The 20,220-nt window shown below is 34.0% G+C and overlaps 1 protein-coding gene across 2 annotated transcripts in view; it reads left to right on the top strand.

The window, feature by feature from the left end:
- Nucleotides 1-20,220, top strand: part of NUDT14 (nudix hydrolase 14) — a 53,735-nt gene that overhangs the window by 27,653 nt on the left and 5,862 nt on the right. For both annotated transcript variants that reach the window (XM_026698601.2, XM_087922295.1), the window contains exons 3-4: nucleotides 8,861-8,925; nucleotides 15,345-15,582. In XM_026698601.2, coding sequence (XP_026554386.1) covers nucleotides 8,861-8,925; nucleotides 15,345-15,582 — 303 coding nt within the window. The remainder of the gene's footprint in view (nucleotides 1-8,860; nucleotides 8,926-15,344; nucleotides 15,583-20,220) is intronic.

The raw sequence follows: 20,220 nt of genomic DNA, 5'->3' as shown, positions 1-20,220 counted from the left end.
TTGTGCCATTAAACCATGGTTCCCTTTCATTATGTATTCAATTTACAGTGTAAAAGATCAAAGGTCTGCTTATTGGAATGATCCCTTTTTTTGTCTGACATGTTGAATGCTTTCTGTAATTCCAGTCAGAATCTAAAACAGGACTCCATAAATAAACAATTTGATCTAGTGCAAGAAAGTTTAGAACTTCTTTAATTTTCATTGTATACAAAGTACACTGTAATTTAGAATGTTCTAACTAATGCACTCTCTATGAGTAAAGTTAGTAATTCAGCCAATTTCCTATTCTTGTTGTTGATGATTTTTTACAATCTATATTTTATCCTTTAATATAAGTTTTGGAAAACACTTTCTTTTAATTTTTTTCCAGTATCTCATTTTTATATGTTGGTTAAATAACTCTGCAAGCAATATAAGTTATTGTGATAATATATAGTTGTAATTTATATCCACATATAATGGATGTGTATGCAATGGTTAATGGTAATATTTCTTATTATTTTATGAGCTGGGTTACAAAAACAGCAGGTCTTATTGCTGGTAGCATTTCCCCCCCCCAAATTTTTTTGCTGCAGGCTCTTGTGTTGAAAAGAGGATTGATTTAAAAAAATCTTGCGTAGTTAGAGTTTTAACTGATCCTAAAGGAGTATAAATATTCAACATTTTTTCTCTAACCAATGTTCATATGTATCCTCCTCTGGAAAAGGACATTGCTTTATCATGCTTTAGCAAAAGCACACAGTGGCATGCACACAGAGACACATATGCACAAACATCAAAGAGTGTTGAAGTATATTTAGGCTTCAGTTCAAACAAACAGAGGCAAGAAAATATGGTATGTTCAAGGTATAGGTAGTTTAAATTAAAAATAGTGATAATGAATTGTGAGCAAAAGATAACCATCGAGTTCTTGAATTTACATTAAATCAAAATAATAGGAAATTGGTATGCAGCAACACTGTAACCTACAACAATAACATGTTTTAATCACACACACACACACAAACACACGAGTTAAAATATATTCATCTTTGTATTTTCAATGCCAAGTTTTAAATACTGAATCACACTTTTTAATTTTCTTTTTACTGGGATCAGTGGAAAGAAGCAGTCATAAGATCAGTGTAATTACTTCCCTGTTTTTGTCCCCCCTCCCTTTTTTTTCTTTTTCTTGTTTTTTAAAAAAATATAGTGGTTTTATTAGTGTGAAAGGCTTAATGTTTTTGTTTGGGTTTTCTTTTGTAATGCACAGCAGCTAAAATAGCCCCTTAGAAAGGTGTTGCCTGTTGGTAGGAAATGTATGATGCTTTGAAGAACTGAGAATCAGCTAGTAAATATTATGCAAGTATGCACACATTTAACCTTCAGTGTTCCTTTATTACTATATGGTCAAAATTAGGAGAAAGTAAAAGAAGTGCTAATTAAAAGATTCGAGAATTGAGCAGGTACGTTCTCTCCAGCAGAAATTTTTCTGTGGACCTATCTGGTAATACTACTGCAATACTACTGCCTTTATCTAATTGCATAATTTTATTTGATTTGATTTTGGTATCATATGATTCCAGAGCAATTACAGTATAAAACAAACTTTAAATATAATAACACATATAAAAAGAAATACAAAAAGATAAATGAAAGAATGGCAGTCTGGAGAAAATTTCTACCCAAAGCAAAAAATATCAATCATCTCTAACAAGGGAAGATCCATCCATCCTACTTCAAGGCTTGGATGAACAGCTAAGTTTAGGCCATGTTTAAAGCCTTCCTGAATGTTATCAGGATGGGAACCATTCATAGTTTGACACTAACCTCATTCCAGATGCATGCATCATAACAAAGAAGGTGTCATTCCTGGCTCCCAAAAGGTGACATTGTTTTACCAAGGGGACCCATGTCCTCTCTGTCATCTGTTGCTGCCCAGGCAAAAACATCAAAAGTTAAATGATCTCTCAAATGGGTGATCCCGCTATCATGTGGAAGTTCATAGTAATAACCAACACCTTAAATTATACCGGGAAGCATAATGAGTGCAGCTCACAAAGCAGTGGTGTCACAAGGGCATTCTGAGGCATTCTGGATAACATGTATAGCTTCATCAATACATCAAGAAGTAGCACTCTTAGTAACTGACCTCAAAAATTCAACATTGATTTGAGGAAGGGAATGTGCTGCCTTTCCTGATCCCATTAAAGTGCCTGTTATTCTATTGCTATTAGTTTTAATATTCAAAAATTATTTATAGGATTGAACTTTTAAAAAAGAAATTACAGCCACTTGAAATAAGAATATGTGTGATTCTTTTCCAGCATTTGGATAATTTCTCAATTTTTCTTAATAACATCCTATAAATATCTAAGGAATATATCAAAAACATATTTGAATTGGGACCCAAATCAGACTAGGAAATAATTATGGCTTGTTGGAGTCTTGGATCACATAAGCATTGCTTAAACAATTGTGCTGGGGAAAAATGAAAAATTCTAGTTCCATTAAAAAAAAAACTATATAAGAAGTAATAGCAAAGATTTGTTGAAATTAGGCATCAAGGAATGATATTTTATTAAATTAGCAAAAGTGCAGATTGAGCAAAGAAATTAACCTTGAGCAGCATTGCTGGGAAACAAGCACACCAATAAAAAAATAACATGCTTGAGAAGGCTTTGTATTTTGTTGATTAGGAGAAATGCAAACTGCATGCTAATTCAGAAGCATAAATTGTTAGCATTTACCCGTAGAACGATAGATATATAGTGACAGTTCTATCATACGAATTTTCTTGCTGAATAAAGTAGAACCTGAAATTGGTACAGACGACTAGCATCCCTTAAGCATTAAACACCTCTGGGGATGGTTCAGTGCATACACAGATCTCCTGAGTTTACAGGTTCAGTGGGGCAACTCTAAGCTAACCTGATGAGTTTTAAAATATCCCTTTAATTTGAGGAATATATGGAAATGAGAACAGCTATCCCAAGATTTTTCTGATACCCTTGTCTACCCAGGACACCATACAATAATTCATGCATCTCTCATCATCCCACTGCACCTGAAACAAAGTTTTGTTGACTGTATTCCCCAGGGAGGGAGTAAGAATAAAAACAAATTGTATGCATTTCTGGCATGTTTGCACATGAGACGTATTGTTCAAGAGCTTTTGATGTCAATTTCAGATTAAATTCTTGTATAGGTCTCATGACTTTTCAAGGAAAGCCTACTCTTTTCCTGCTCTTGTGTTCTGTTTTGGCATTCTGATAACATAATACTCGATCAGATATGATCTTTTGTGTATTATGTTGCCAGATTCATTCGGTACAATATGGGGAAAGCAGCAAATTTGGTCTTTCTCTCTGAACAAAAAAAAAAGAGAACAAGAAAAATTTGATGATGGAATCTCTTCCCTGCCTTTTTTTTTAAGAACTCCCTCTCGCACCCCAAAATTGGTTATCCTGATTTAAATAAGGATTATGAAAAAAATGATATATAAGATTGTTTGACATTCCAAAAATTCTTCTCACTCAATTGTTGTATGTGTGTGTGGGGGAGAGTTACAGCTTACAAATTTGTGACAGACATAATCACACTCATACTGTCTTTCATCAACATCAACAGAGCTATGTAGCTTTGTGGCTCTTGCTTTTGGGGGATCCTCTTCAATTGTTGGAATTTATTGGGTAAGCTTTCCATCACAATACAATGACATCATGGCATGCACAGTATTATTTTGAACCATTATAGTTTCATATAGACATCTATGAATCTTCCATTAAAAAGTCTGACACTAGCTCCAATGAGCTCCAATTTCCTTCCCCTGAACAGGAATTCTCCCAATCCCTCTTCTTGTCCATTCTAGAAACCAAACCAGAACAAAAGCAATAATAACAAAAAACAGATACTGCAAACAAACTGAGAAAAAAATGCCTTATGGAACCACCCAGACCTTGTACTTGTACTCCCCAGTGATGTGGAGGCATTGGAGGTTCTGTTTTATGTGGTGAAAACTCACCCTTGCCCAATGTGTTCTGCCTAAATACAACTACTTTTTCATTGGAAAAAAAATGGATTAGAATTTTCCTGGTGACTGGTTTCCTTGAATTGTATTTGTTACTGGAAATACTTGAGAAATTTCTTATGATTGTTCAAATGGTTAAAAGAAATATCAACAACTGAAAAAACTTTCAAGGCAATCAGATGGAGATATATGTGTGCCTGTTTTGAGATTCAACTTTTCATTTAAGATGTCTTCCCTGATCTTTACATCTGCATTGATATTAGCTTCTAGACACTTCAAGTCTAATGAAATTTAATGTATATAATGGAAAATAATTATTTGCATACTATTCTCATTAAATCAAAGCTAAAGGGGCTATTAAGGCCGTCCAATTTGTTTAAAAAAGTAAAAGTATTTGAAGAACAATTACTTTTATTCTGTTTAATATTAATGTAACATTATTTCTGTTATTAATAAGAAAATATTGTTTAATAATGTTATTAAATAATATTGAATATAAAGTAAGTAAATATCTATTTCTTAACCACATGAAAAAATCATTTTTACAAAGATTTAATTATTAATAAAATTAAGAAATAATTCTTTTGTTAAAAATATATTTATAAATCTTTAATGCTTGAATATTCCCTGTTGTCTCAAGATGGCAAAGAAACAAGACAGTTGTGATGAAAGCACAATTTCATTCAAGTTTAATTTGATCTTGTTCTTTAACTTTGACAGCTTGGTTCTGATTGTTCCATCTGTTATGTACATGTCTTTAAGTGACTAAATCTCAAGGGGAAAAATAACCCATTCTTCAGTGAGTTGGCACATGTTACCTCATTTTCAAGAAATCATTATCCTGTCTCCCTCTGTTTCTTTGTTGAAATATGAACTCTAATTTCATGAGGCTTTTAAAAATTAAGCAAAATTTTCCTTTTCTTCGTTAAAGAAAATGAAGAAAAGAATAATTTTACAAAATTCTCAAATGTCTATAAAACTTGAACAGACATAACCTGATTAAAAGGAAAGAACACCAAGCTTTGAAAGCTTAGTTTTATAAAATCTGCCTTTGAGTTCTTAGAAATTCAAGCCTATCTATATATGCTGGATTAGAGTTGCTGTCTTTTTCTTCTAATCATTTTTACTAATTATTTTTTAAAAATTAACTAATGTTTAATAATTACATGGTAGAAATATATAGAATATTCTTTTCATTTTAAGAATAGGTTTTCTATTCAATTTGACTGATGCAATTGGATGAGAGTTGGATGAAAATTTATTTCAACTCAATTTCTGGAAACATGTTTCCTTCCATAATATTGACAGAACCCCTCCTAGATGAAAATATTCTTAATTTTGCAATAGTTTGAAGAAGAAATTACAGTAACAAATCCTGTAGCTTATGTTGTTTATCTTCAAAAGTAGGGGTGGGGAACAGAAGTAATATTGAATCATTAAAACATTGAACCAATATCTTTTAAAACATTTAGTTAAATGCACCTGAATCTGTTGAACTCTGATCATCAGCAAAAATATTAGAGCAGATCTTCATTTCCCCATAATGAAATAGATAAGACTGGATTCATTTCACTCTGATTCTGGATGTCTACATATCTTAGATCTATGTTTATTTCTTCTTATTGCTTGTCTGTTATAAAGAGTAGCAACAGATAAAGCAAATTATTCAAAAATGTTTAAATAAACATTACAGAGTAGATTAGGTAGAATTTTCAGACTAACCTAACTCTTCTCGAATAATTAATCCTGCCAAATTTTATATTAATAGGCTTGGGGCAGGCTTATACAGTGCAGGTTTGAGAATTCAAAACAGAATGAACCAATATTGCTTTTTTGGACAGAGGCATGGAGGAGACAAGGAGGTTAAATAACAAAAGCATTTGCAACACAAGATCTGCCCTTTTTTGTATGTGCACATAGACATAAGAAAGGGGTGGAATATGTGTTGCAATGATGCAACGTTGCTTTTTCATTTTTTTCAAAAGTGCAAGATCCTGAAGATGCATCTTGAGCTTTCTAGTTTAGCGTGCAGGAGAAAATGAATAAAATGATTTTTTTCTGATAATCGTCATTTACATTTTTTAATGAAAATGGATACATCAGTAAAAGTGAATAGGCAAAAAGTCTTCAGTTTTGTAAGGATAAGTATGGATGCTGTAGAGTTAAAGCGTCATAATGAATGAAAATAGTTTTTTGTTTGTGTGTTCTGTTCAACTGACACCATAATCATCAAAAATACAGATGTGGGAAATTATGTATGTATGTATATATGTATGTATGTATGTAAACTACAGTGTAATAGAATCAAATGGGTAAACTTTTTCCAGGCTAACATCCAATATAATATTTAACACCGTCTCAGCTCTACTGCTAGGAGAGAAATCCACCAAAGATCACTGAATAGTAGAGCAGTCCTTCAAACATTCCTCCCTCAAAATTTTAGATTTTAGTAGGTAGACGGTCCCAGTAAATCCATTAAGTATATTTACTAGTTATAGATTTTGCAACTAGTTGTGTTAGAATACCCAGCAAATCAATGATTAAATGTCATTTTCCATTTTTGTTTTTTATCCACACTGATTTTCAATATACCTCTTCAGCCATCTGTACAGATTCCAGAACTTTTGGAATAGGGCAAGTTATCAATCAAAATTAATATTAGATAATTAACAAGCTATCATGGAAGCCTAGCATGTACATCAATTAAAAATGTTTTTGTTTTTGTCAAGAATTTGGCAATAAAGCTGCCTGTAAAGTAATACAAAAATTATTTTTCTATAAAATTTCCAGAATCAATAATTTTGTTCCATCTGTGTTCTGGCTTGAGTTGTTGGTCATTGGTCATTAATATAGTATTTTTAGAAAAAGAAGTAGCATTTGTCCCCCTTTTCCACTTCTGTGTTATTAGGCTGTTTATATCTATAAGAGAGATATGCAGCATTGGAGAGATTAGAATGTAAATTCAGCTTTCCAACTTATACTATGCTGTTGAAAGCCATCCAGTGATGTGATAATATTCCTGGATGTCTATTTTTAAACAATATTTTAATGGTGAAAATGGGAGTGAGAGGTCTCTGAAAGCCAAGCTACTTTAGTTCACCATTAAAATAACATCAATACTTGAAAATAGCCCCAAATCACAATCCTTAGGCATGATCTTTAACTAGATGTAAGAATGGGGATGAGGAAAACCTGCCTAGTAGAGGCAACTAAACTACCCCATTCCTTCTCTTTTTCCCTCCCTCCCCCAGTAAAACAGAGTCCAAATCACTATTGCTATCCTTAATTTCTATTTAAAATTATAATCCAATTAGATTTGGTTATTTAACTATTTTGATTATTTAAGATTACAATTTCAATACACTATTTATTTATTTAGCAAATATTTAGCCTACCGTCTCACATGATATAACTCTAAGGTGGAATACAACCACAGCAACAAAACAATATAACCAATCTTAAAACACTGACCATTAATCAAAATGAAAACATGAAGAAGCCAAAATAACAGAAGAATAACATAAAATATTATAAAATATACTAATGATACTAATATCATAAAATCATCATGGGATTTCCAAGGTTGCTGGAAAAAATACACATTTTTAAATGCTTTCTGGAAAGCTAACAGGGATATAGCCAATCTCATTTCAAGGAGAATAATGTTCCAGACTCATAACAGAGGCCACAACAGAAAAGGCACATCTGTGTCCTACGAGATGGTTAGGGAATTCTGGGAGTTGAAGTCCACCCCGCTTAAAGTTGATCAGGTTGGGAAATACTGCCCAAGCAGACAGGGCGTGCAGCACACCCTTACTGCAAGATGTGATGGAATTGGCAGATGTAATCATGATGAGGCAGTCGTTAAACTGATCCCATGTCATGTAGAGGTTTAAAGTTAAAACCAGCACCTTGAATTGTATACAGAAGTAGACTGGAAGCCAGTGCAACTCATGAAGCACATCCTAGGGGTACAAATAAATGTCTGCACAGCTGCATTCTCTATCAGTTGTAGCTGCCAGATGCTCTTGAAGAGCATCCCACATAGAGTATGTTGCAGTAATCTACTTTGGAAGTGACCAAGACATGAGTTACTGAGGAAGTCTCATGGTCCAGGAGAAGGATTTGGTGCACAACACAGAGCTGTGCAAAGGTCCTCCTGGATGATTGGAAAAGATCCAGATAATCCACTTCATCTAGGGCCTGCTAATAAAACAAAACAATACAACCAATCTTAAAACACTGACCATTAATCAAAAAGAAAACATGAAGAAGCCAAAATAACAGGAGAATAACAGTCACTTAAAATGGTCATTTCAAAACAGCTAGCATCAGTTAGCCAACCAGGAAGATATCTATATTCTTGACGAAACCCCAAATTTTGGCAAGTGTAGATGAAATCTTAAGGACATCCAATTTAGTATATTTAAGAGGTACAGCAACAGAGGGAATGAAGTATCTTAATAATCTGAAAAACATCCTGGCTTGATGGCTCCAAAATGCTCTATCCTGCTTGTTGCTTAAACTGAGCAGTGCCTCTTTAAGACCCTGGATGTATAATCATACAGAAAAGATTTTTCATTGCACAGGGGACAAGGATTCCAATGGAGCCGACTGCTTATATTATCCCAGAGATATTGTTTCCAAAATCAGGTGCTCTTAGACATCTCCCTTAATTGAAAATACTGCAGTTTCTTCACTTTTGCAACTATCATTTAAAAGTGATGCCTGTTAACTCATATGCTTACCTTTTAAAATCTAGCCTTTAACTAATGAAATTTCATGAGTTCCAATATGGTATATTATTTCATTAACTTGTGATCTTGTGGTTTTTTTCTTTCCTATTGTTAGTGTGTCCATTCTTATCTTCAATATTTCTCAGCAATGCTTTGTTGTGGTGAAGCAGTTCCGTCCAGGTAATTCTCTTCCTTACTTTAGCTTTTATTTTCTAGCAAAGCAAAGCTCTTATGGATTTAATGGTAAAAAGCAGGTGGGCCTCTATAGTTGCAGCATAATAATTTGTTTTGTAGCAAGAGGAAGCTGCAATCGACCTTCTGGTAAATTACTGTACTCTGAGCTTCCTGATAGGATGTTCCCATCCTGAGATCTTTCAGTTTCACTGTAAGTTTATACCTCTCAATTAAGGTGAAAGATGTTTTCCGCTAAAGGGAAAATCTATCACTTTTATCTCCTGCTGTTTCTCCAAGCCAAGGGAGACAGAGTCATGTCAACTCACTAACCCAGCATCATTTAATGGATAGCCAATTGTTATTACAAGTATCTTTCTGAAGGATTGTCCATGCAAACCTAGTTTAAAGATTTCTAAAACAGGTGAGCCACAGATTAAATTTCACATCAAGAATGAACACCTGCCCATTTGTGAGACTTGTGATCACAGCCTTCTCCATTATAATGAGATAATTTCTATTACTATTGGAGAAATTATTTATAAATCAATACAGAGGTGGTATTCAGCAGGTTCTGACCAGTTCTGGAGAACCAGTAGCAGAAATGTTTTTTTTTTAAATAAAGTTTTATTTGAGTTTTCACACATACAAAATACAAGTAAAACATCTTTTTTGAAAATAGCATGGTCCCGGGTTGAACTTCTTTATACAGACACAAAACTCAATTTCATGTTCCTTTTTGTATTCTATCCCATATCTTATACTATTTTACATTTTCTATATAGTTTTTCCCCTCTTTTGATTTTCTTGATTTTAATTTGATTATCTCATCTCAATTCAAATCATTATATTTATACTTTTGTCTGTTCTGTTCCAATTTCATATTATCTTTTCTCATTAAACAAGTTTTCTCCTATAGTTACTAATTGGAGTATGACACCTTTATATCTTTTAATTACACCCATTCAACTCTTATTTAAACTTCAATATATACCTTAAGGTTATGATACATAACTTCCAATTGAATTCTGCTTGGTACATTCTGAAAATACACACTATATTCTTTAAAAAAAAAGATTGTAAATATATGTAATTATAAACCCTCATTCCGTTCCAGTTCAGTTCTATCATTAATAATCATTAAAATCTTAACATCTTTAACACTTCTTTTCAATTAAATATCATACTTCCTTAAAAACACATATAATCTCCATAATTAATTTTTCCCTTCTCTTCACGTATGTTTTATAAATCATTAAATAAACCTTTTATTACATTTATTTATTGACAAGCATTCCACTGAATTACGATAGCTATTTTATCAGACATTTTAATCATACATTGTTTCATATTTTCTAAAATTATTTCTGTTTCTAATATAACCATACTATCTTATGTACCTTTGCAGAATCCCTTTTTCCTTTAAATTTTCACCCATTATCTCTAAATAGGCCCTGTTTCTCTGTATTTTGTTTCTGTCCTTTATTACTTCTTTTCTTTTCTTTCTTCCCTCTCATCTTCTCCCTCCCCTTTTTACCCCCTTGTCTCTCTATTTCTAATTCTCTCTTCTGCATTTCCCTCTTCTGTTGCTTTCTGATTTTATACTTATTTTTCACTCTATTTTTTTTGGGGGGGGGGGGAGTTGTTTTTCCCAATCTTAAACTTTCCATTCTCTTTTCCCCCTTTCCTTTTTTCCCCCCATCTAAGATTACTTGTTCATTAAAGATGGCTTCTTCTTTGTCGCAATCTTCTTGTTCTACAGGCATTTCTTGTTGTTTCTCATAATTCCAAATCTCCATTTCTAAAAACTGAAATACGAAGCCAAAAGAACCTCTCCCTTCTTGTGCATCTTCTTTGTACTTTTTAAGTTCCATTTTAAGTTCTTCTAAAAGGGGAGCCATTTTAAACAGTTTTAACCAACCATCCGATTGATTTTAGTCATTCAAAACAATGATATCATCAAGTAATCGAGATAGTCCCGAGTTATATCTTCTTATTTCTTTTTCGACTTTCTCTTCCTGGGGTTTTTGTTGCGATATTTCAGTTAGAATGTATCTTTTGGAAGTCTTTTTTTTTTTTGTAAATTTTATTTGAGTTTTCACAAAGACAAATAAAACATCTTTTTTGAAAGTAGCGCAATCCCAGGTTAAATTTCTTCGTACAGACACAAATTCAGGTTCATGCTCATTTTTATATTCTATTCCATATCTTATTACTATTTTACATTTTCTGCATAGCTTCTCCCCTCTTTTAATTTTCTCAATTTTATTTTAATTATCTCATCTCAATTCAAATCATTGTATTTATACTTTTTGTCTGTCCTGTTTCAATTATCTATTATCTTTTCTCATTGAACAAAATTTCTCCTGATTGGAGTATGACGCCTTTATATCTTTTCCCTAAAGTTGTAACATTCAATATCATACATAACTTCCATTCGGATTCTGCTTGGTACATTCTTAAAATACACACTGTATTCTTAAAAAAAGAAAAAATTATAAATGTATATAATTAAAACAACATTCCATTCCAATTCAATTCTATCATTAATATTAATATTCATTAAAGTCTTAACATCTTTAACATTACTTTTCAATTACTTTTCAACCAAGACACAGAACAAGACAACTGTATCGCACTCCTCCCCTACATCAAAGGCACCACAGACAAAATCAGCCAAATTCTCCACAAACACAATATCAGGACAGCCTTCGGCACTGACCAAAAAATAGCCAACATTCTTAGAAACCCCAAAGACAAGATCCAGCTAGAAAACCAAGGGGTTTATGAAATACCATGCAACAATTGCCCAGCCACATACATTGGACAAACCAACAGGAGAATAAATGCACATATCACAGAACACAAAAACGCAGTCAGAAGAGAAGAAAATACTTCCTCCCTCTTCCAGCACCTTAAAGCCACAGGACAGCTTTCCGGTTTGCAAGGCTTTGGCAGCGGCAGGAATCCGTGATCGTGCGCGTTCCTGCTGGGCTCGCCGCCGAAGTGCCTCCGATCCAGCTGGATCTGAAGGATATGGTTGCCCCATAGAGGCAACCGAAGAGAGAGGAGATCCGGGTAGGGGTTTGGGAGTATCACAAACCCCACTCCTCAGCCAGCTAAACTCCTTTTTCCCAAGGCGGTGGAACTTCGGTCAGCAATGGCCTCCACAAAGAAGCCTGCAGCCGGGTAAGATTGTGCAGGAGGAAGTTGGAGAAAGTGAAAGTTTTTTGGCTGCACCGGGACAACAAGGAACTTTTAAACACCCTGGAATTTTAATTGCTTCAATGATACACTGTTTCCTAAGAAGACTGGAAAGCGGCGGAAGAAAATTTGAAAGGGAAAGTTATTTTCTCTCACTCTCCCTCCCCATGGAAATAGCTGATGGAAATCGGAAAAACCTGCTTGGGCACAGAAGGTAACTAAACTTGAAATTTAAAGCCAAGGGGATAAAAGATTTCTGAACATTGGAATTAAAAACTAAAACCTTTTTTGCTATAAGTGGGAGGGAAGAGGTAAAGAACTTATTTTAAGATTGTACTGAAGGAGACTGCTTGGAGTTTATAAGACCAGAAATAAAAGGCAATAAGACTTCTAAAAAATTACTTTGGAACTGTGTAATTGAACTCTACCCCAGGAAGAGAAAATCTAAAAAGAAGAAAGTGCTAAATGAAACAATTTGTTTTGATTTGGATTGCTTTGTGACTTTGGGATTTTTGGGAACTATTTCTTGAAAGATTAAAAACATTTGGCTTGTTCTTAAGAAAAAAAATGGCATTATCTGTTGAGGAATTGCAAATGGAATTTCAAAAGCTAATTTCTACCTACCAAGAAATACAACAACAAGAAGGCTGGGATGAAGGAGAAGAAGCCATCTTTAATGGACAGACAATCTTACTTGAGGAAGAAAAGAGAAAGGGGGGAAAGAAAATGGAGAATTCAGAACTTAAAAAAGCAACCAAGAAAGGGAAAAATAAGATGAAAAATCGATACAATATCAGAAAGCAACAGAAAAGAGAAATACAACAGAGAGGGAAGATTAAGGGGGGTGTTTGAGAGATGGGGGCAAAAAGGCTAGAATTGATAAGAAAGGAAGGGAAAAGGAAAGAGAAATCATAAAGGTTTAAAACAAGATGTTAAAAAACAGGTTTTTTTCAGAGACAAAGGGTAAATTATAATTTAAAAAATGATTCTGCAAAAGTACATAAGATTGTATTGTAGATATTAGTATTTGAAACTGAGTTAGAAAACTGAAATATTATATGAGTTAATAATGCATTAAAGGGAATGTATAAAAATGTTTAAGATTTAACAATAGAGTTTAACTTTCTATAGAATATTGTTTTACTATCTTATAAACTTAATTCTCTCTTTTTTTATTATTCTAAAATGTAATACTTAGAACGTACTAAGCAGAATCAGTATGGAAAGTATGTATTATTAAATTTAGGGGAAAGATAAAAAGTTGTCATACTTCAACCAGTGATTACAGGAGAAATATTGTATTAGAAAGAAAAGATAGATAATTGAAAGAGAACGGACAAAAGATGCAAGTATAATTATCTAAATTGAGATGAAATAAATAAAATAGAATTAAGAGAGTGAATGAAGAGAGAAAATATATAGAAAATATAGAATGTTAAATAAGATATGAAATAGTATATTAAGTGAGCATGAATTTGATTTATGTCTGTACAAAAAGATGTAACCCGGGGTAAGCCACTTTCCAGAAAGAAGTTTTATGTATTTATGTTTTGTGTTTTGTTTGTCTATGTTTGAATTAATAAAACGCTAGAAGAATGTTGGAAGAGAATAACGAAATTGTAAATAAGACAGATGGATACAATGAATATATACAATTCAAGGCAAAAGAAATATAATTGAACAGAAGGAAAGGGAGAAATAAAGAGAAGTTGGGAAAAGATATGAAGTTGAACAGATAAGATAAATATACATATTAAACTGTGTTTGTATGGAAATGTGATAATTTGGAATTGTCTTTAAATAAGATGTTTTATTTGTTTTTCAGAAAAGATGTCCTATGTTATTATATTCTACGTTTTGTTTGTTTGTGTATTGTTTTTAAAAATTAATAAAATTTATTTGTTTTTTTTTTTAAAAAGCCACAGGACATGAAATTAATTTTGAAGGAACCAAATTAATATCCAACACTGAACACTGCAGCAAGAGAATAATCAGGGAAGCCATCGAGATAGAGAAACACCCCCATAACATAAACAGACGGGACGACACCTCCTGCCTACCAGACATCTGGAAGCTAGCCCTCACCAACAAACGAGTCCCAGCCACGACAACCAACACCAGACCCGAAACAACATGGGACATCACCGCCAATCCCCCTCATCAGACCCAGGCCCAAGCCCATCCTATAAACAAAGGACAACCACCATCCAGAAACCAGACCACGGCTGCTTCGCCAGCTGTCATACACCCCGACCCCCAAACCAAACAAGCTGACACACGTCAAGAACACAGACCCAGACCCCAAACTCGAAGCTAGACTAAAACCAAGAATGCTACATCACGGCCCCCCGCTCAGGATATCACATCAGAAAACTCAGGAAATTACACCACAAGAACTCAAGAAGTTGCAACACAGCAAACAACCCAGGATATCACAGCACAAGACCAAGTATACCACAGCAATAAATCTCACAAGGTCATCACACAACCCATTACCCAAGCCGTTACAACACAGGAGGCTAATGGAAAAGAGATCAAAACACAAACGACCCAGGAGATTACAACGCAGGACCCAGGATACCACAACAAAAGAACTCACAAGCCCATCACACAACCCATTACCCTATAATGACATGGGAAAATACCCAAACAAAGCTGAATACCATACATACATACATACATACACACACACACACACACACACACACACACACACACACCAGAGATTAATTGCTATTAAAGCAAATTTGTTTTAATTCTGCTCTTCATTTTCTGCTGTGGCAATCCAGAAAAGGGATGTGATAAATGTTTTAGTTAATATGGTATTATTAACATAATAATCATATTTTCCATTTTCTATCTTCTCCCTAATTTGAAAGAAATGAGCCAAAGCCACATAACCTGGATACAGTCTAATTATGTAATTAAAAGAATTGCTCTTCCTATATTTGTTTTATATGGATAATAAAGAAAGCCATGAAATTGAGCTCACAGTATCTATATTACTGGCAACATTTTGAGGAAAATGGCTGTTTTCAAAGTAGTGCTAAGGCTACCTCTCCCGTGATGAGAATTGGGATGCCCTTCCATTTTTTAATGCATTGAAAGATGGGTTGGCATCTACCTGAGTCATCCTATTTCTCTTTTCAGAGAAATGCAACCTGATCATCCACGCTCAAAAAAAGTGACAAGTGATTGATTTTCCTTTTTCCATTTTCTTTCAGCTGTCTATATGTGTGAAATGGAAGAACAATGTCCTCAGTACTTTGAGAATAAAACTGAAGAGAGCTGGTGCCCTCTGTCTGATGTTTTGCCTGCTTCAAAAGGAATAACATATGAACTCTGTGCTGGTATTGTAGACCAGCCTGAGCTCTCTTTGGAAGAAATTGCTTGCAAGGAAGTTTTAGAAGAATGTGGCTATGAAGTTCCTGTAACCAGCCTAAAAAGAATCACTTCATCCAGGTTGGTAGATCAATGATTGAAAAACTAATCAAGATTTTGTAACATATGTTTCAATCTGCTAGATATTTTGACAGATTTTTTTCCCATTGGGTTTGTGTTTCCTTGGTTTGTTTGTGTTTTTTTCCCAGTCCCAAGTCCCCAGTAAAAGTAACAAATTCTTCAGGCCTTAGTAGATCATTGCAACTAGGCTGCAGTCACAAATAGTTAGAATGACTGGCCTTTATCTTTGAGCATCTGGGAATTGGTGGTAGTGACATCTGTTATAAGATCTCGGAAGATGAAGGCAAGAAGAAAGAGAATTGTTCCTCTTTGAACTTCATACCTAAGGCTTTAGGGCAATAAATCCCTTATAAAGCACTTATCAATTAATTATAATATTACTATATTGCCATATTTGAGAATGATTTGTGATATAAAAACAAAAGACACAGTGACCCCCCCCAAAGTTCAAATAATATCAATTAAACTGTCATAATACTGAAATATATTATTCTGATCCCATTCTGGCAATCCCAAATAAAAAGCTCTCTGCAACACCATTATTTTTACAATCTTCCTAAGAACATCAAGGTGAAACAACAGCACTTACCTCTAAGGACCACCTTTTCAAAAGTAGGACAGGGAGCCCTTAAGTACCCTACCTTTTCATTGAATGGGCATAAGGAACAGGAGGGATCTATTTACAAAAGGTGGTCCATTAACCATCGGGCCATATATCAGTATATAATAATTCAAAGTTTAACATAGAGAAGGACATGATTTACCATTGCTAAGAGTTTTACGGAGTGAGTGGCTAGAATAAATCAAACAAATAAGTAAATAAATAAATGTTCTCCTGCTACTAATAGAACTAAGTAAAGACTAAGTGACCACAGTTGAGCAGTAGCTTTGAGTAATGGGCCTGCTTCCTATAGGAGGAATGTGCAACCCTTCCAGACTAAAAGACTGTCAGCTGGCTTTTGGACAAAAATTGCAAGAAGACAGAATGCAATAAAGGCATAATAGAAGCCAATATCTTGTTTTCCCGCTTGGTTTTATGTAATATAGAGATAATTCCTTAAAAATATAATACTTATATAATCTAAGGGCACATTGTTACTATGCCGTATGCATACACACATAGTTTTAAGGTATTTTTGATATATAGTAATTCATTTTTTCAGTCACATATAGTAACAGTATCAGAATCCAGTATATATGAATCTATGCTAATTTGCATATAATAGTCATCTAGTGGCTCTCAAAGGATTCAGAAGTTTCCCAGTTGTGCTATTTAATTAAAACAAACAAGAGGGAGGGAGGGAGGGAGGGAGGGAAGAAAGAAAGAAAGAAAGAGAGAGAGAAAGAGAGAGAGAGAGAGAGAGAGAGAGAGAGAGAAAGTAAGTCAAGGACTGAGCTCAAATGTTCTACATGCTAGGTTTTGTTTTATTAGTAATCTACTGACTGTCTCTGGTCAGTAAATATCACCATAAATCTAATCCAATCTGCATTATAAACATGAACAAAAAGGCAAGGGAAACAATGACATTTTTATCACAGTCTGCACAGGAGTTCCAAAAGAAAAATTTACCTGTTGTGTTATATAATTGATAAGCAGTTTACTTCATTTTCTTTTTTGCACAGAGTTGATAATATATTTGCTGCATTTAATTTTCATAGAACTCCATCAATGTCCTCTTACATTCCAGGCCTGCCATCAAGGGAGTTTAACATGACTTTATCACCAAAAATGGTAACTCTATGTGCCTCGCCTCCTTACTTTTTTACCCAAGTTGGGATCTCATCACATTGCACATTTTTCTTGCCAGTAAACAACCTTTGAATTTAGCCAAAGGTAGGGAAACACATAACTGGATGAAATTGTATAACAAGCAACTAGTGAAACTTGAGTTGGGGCTGCTGTTATCACCAGCATCACCTTGAAAAAGTCCCTTTCTGTTTAGTTTTGTTTGCTGATTCTTAAAATTAAAAGCCCAAGACCACGCCAGTCACAGTCAGTCTAGACACATGGCTAAATCACCTATTTACTGCCAAAAGTGATTAAAGAAGGCAGTGCCAGAACAGTAAACAGTATTAGCCCTTGACTTCCTGCAGATGTAGGTATTTAGAGCTCTCAGATGTTCTGCCTTTTTAAATGCATTTGTTGCCTACAGCAAACACTTGTATCCAAACACACTGTTTTTAAGATTGTTGGGGTGGGCCATTTTCTGGCCCTGGGGTAATTGAAGGATTATTTCAGTTATTAATTATATTATGGGATCTGTTTTTTTTATTCCAAAGTTACTGTTGTAAGGACAATACCATTTTTATAAGGGATTTTAATATTATTGTTGTTTCATTGAAATTCCATCAGAAATAAGAAGAGAAGCCAACTCTGTGTGTGTGCGTGTTTGTAGAGTATTTGGAATTAAAGAAATGTCAGGAATTAAATACTCTGAAATGAAAATGTGCTCATAGCCTTCTGCCTCCCCAGATTGCAGTGAAAAAAAGCATCTGTTCTTATACTTGGAAATGCATTTCAAAATGTATGGAGAAAGTGGTGACTTTAAAAGGAAGCAAAACTTTGCTTTTCCTCTTGACAACTGTGTTAAAGTGGACAGTAACATTTTAAAAAAATGAAGGTAGAGGAAGGGGAGAAAAGGGGGAATTAAGTATAAATCCTCAGCTGCCAATCCTGGCAAATGTTGTTTCCTGTTGGATTAACAAGCTATTTGCTTAAAGAGAAAGGACACTGAACAGAAGAGAAGACTTTTGCTACTCCTCGAAGCCACATTAGAGGACTTATTTTATAGATAAAAAGGTGCTTTCTTTGGTATGGAATAAAGCCTGCAGTCTAGCCATGCTTTGTTGGGAATCAACCTCATTATATTCAGTACAGTACTTTTGAGAAAAAATGGATAATCACACCTTAAACGTTGCATCTTGGAATTCTGTTGTACACAATATATCATTACCATTTTTTAAATCTGTAATTTAGAAATCAACCCTCAAAAAAAGTTTTGATGAAGTAAATTCTTCCTTACCACCATTCTAATCCACCATGTGGTATTATCTTGTATGTTGCAAACTAGTGTTAGCCAAGTAATTGGAAAGAAAGGTAACACTGAGATGAGGAAAGGGAGAATTACATAATGTGATTTGATATTGACTTGGGGAATTTATTTTTATCATAAATTGATTAGAATGCAGAGAGTAAATGGCATAAAAATAAATTGCAATCATCCGTTCAGGATGTTGCTAGATCTCAACAGTTCAGAAATGGTTGCAGCTAGTTACTATGCAAACAGATTCCTTATTACCTCATGCCACCTAGAAATCTGCAGAAGCTGTATTTAAAGTTCCCTTTCAGTCTTATAGACTTGCTTTCTCAGAGGGAATGCAACCCCAAGAGCCTATTTTTTTTACAGACAAACAGCACTTTTTATTTTCTGGATTTAATTTGTTTCCCCTCATATAGTCTCATATTATTGAAGTTAGGCAACTTTTTCAGTTAGATGGTAAGGAAAAGTCGACGTCCCTCATCTTCAAACTGTGGTTGCATTTCAAAAGTATATTGGATACCATACGAGAGCCTCATTTCATTTTTAGCTTTCTAAATTAATTTTCTTTTATGTTTTACAAGGGTCTTTAAACTTGGCAAGTTTAAGGCTTGTGGACTTCAGCTCCCAGAATTCCTGAGCTAATATGACTGGAGGAGGAATTCTGGGAGTTGAAGTCCACAAGTCTTAAAGCTGTCAAGTTTGAAGATCCCTGTTTTACAAAAATAAAATACAGTAAATGGAGTATAATCATATATAATGTAGTTTTTTTTGTGCAGTGCTACATGCTGTATTGTAATCTATATGTGAATGCAATTTTAACCTCACTATACTATGGTGAATGACCGTAGTATAATTTAGTGGAATCACCTGCTAGTACACCTGCCTCTACAGATTATCAGAGTATATCATTTTGTGTCAATTGCTGCTATTCTGTGGGTACTGTTTTCCTGCACCTGCTACTTTAGCCTCAGAATTGTGTGAAGGTCTAAGAAATTACCTAGGGAAATTACCTTTATTGCTCACTGATTGTCTGTTCCTGGATTTGAAATGTAATACAAAGAACATGATGAGTCTACATAAATGTTGTATAAAATGTTTTTTTTTTTATAATCTAGATTGTAGATTCTCCTAAATTACATTCTGTTAATGAATGAAAGTTAAATTTTCACTTAAGCATGGCACTTTATAGTACAATTAATGAGAATCCATTTTTAAGCATGAATATGAACATTCAGTAGAAAATTACCTGTCTTGTTCTGTTGTTATGCTTGGAGCTGCTGGTTGGAGGAAAAAAGAAAACGTCTTACATGAAAAAGTGTTACAGTATCGATTCTCCCAATAGAAGTAATAAGAAAGCATAAGGAAAAAGGATAAGGAAGTTACTTAAGATGGAATAAACTAAATTATGTTACAAAATGTCACACATAAATTTGTGGACATCGATTCTCCCAATAGGAGAATGAAAAGTATGAAAAAAGATGTTTTGTAAAATGATCACGAGAAAGAAGCTGGGATTGAGAAAAATTAGTGAAATTAATTAAAAATATATGAGAAACATTTGCTGCAAAAAATGAAGGCAAGGAAAAGATAGTTTTGT

This window comes from Pseudonaja textilis, chromosome 1 (assembly GCF_049901715.1).
Source record: "Pseudonaja textilis isolate UNSWEBS1 chromosome 1, rPseTex1.2, whole genome shotgun sequence".
Classification (NCBI taxonomy): Eukaryota; Metazoa; Chordata; class Lepidosauria; order Squamata; family Elapidae; genus Pseudonaja; species Pseudonaja textilis.
Note: the sequence above shows the minus strand (reverse complement) of the source record. Positions and strands in the feature narration are given on the sequence as shown.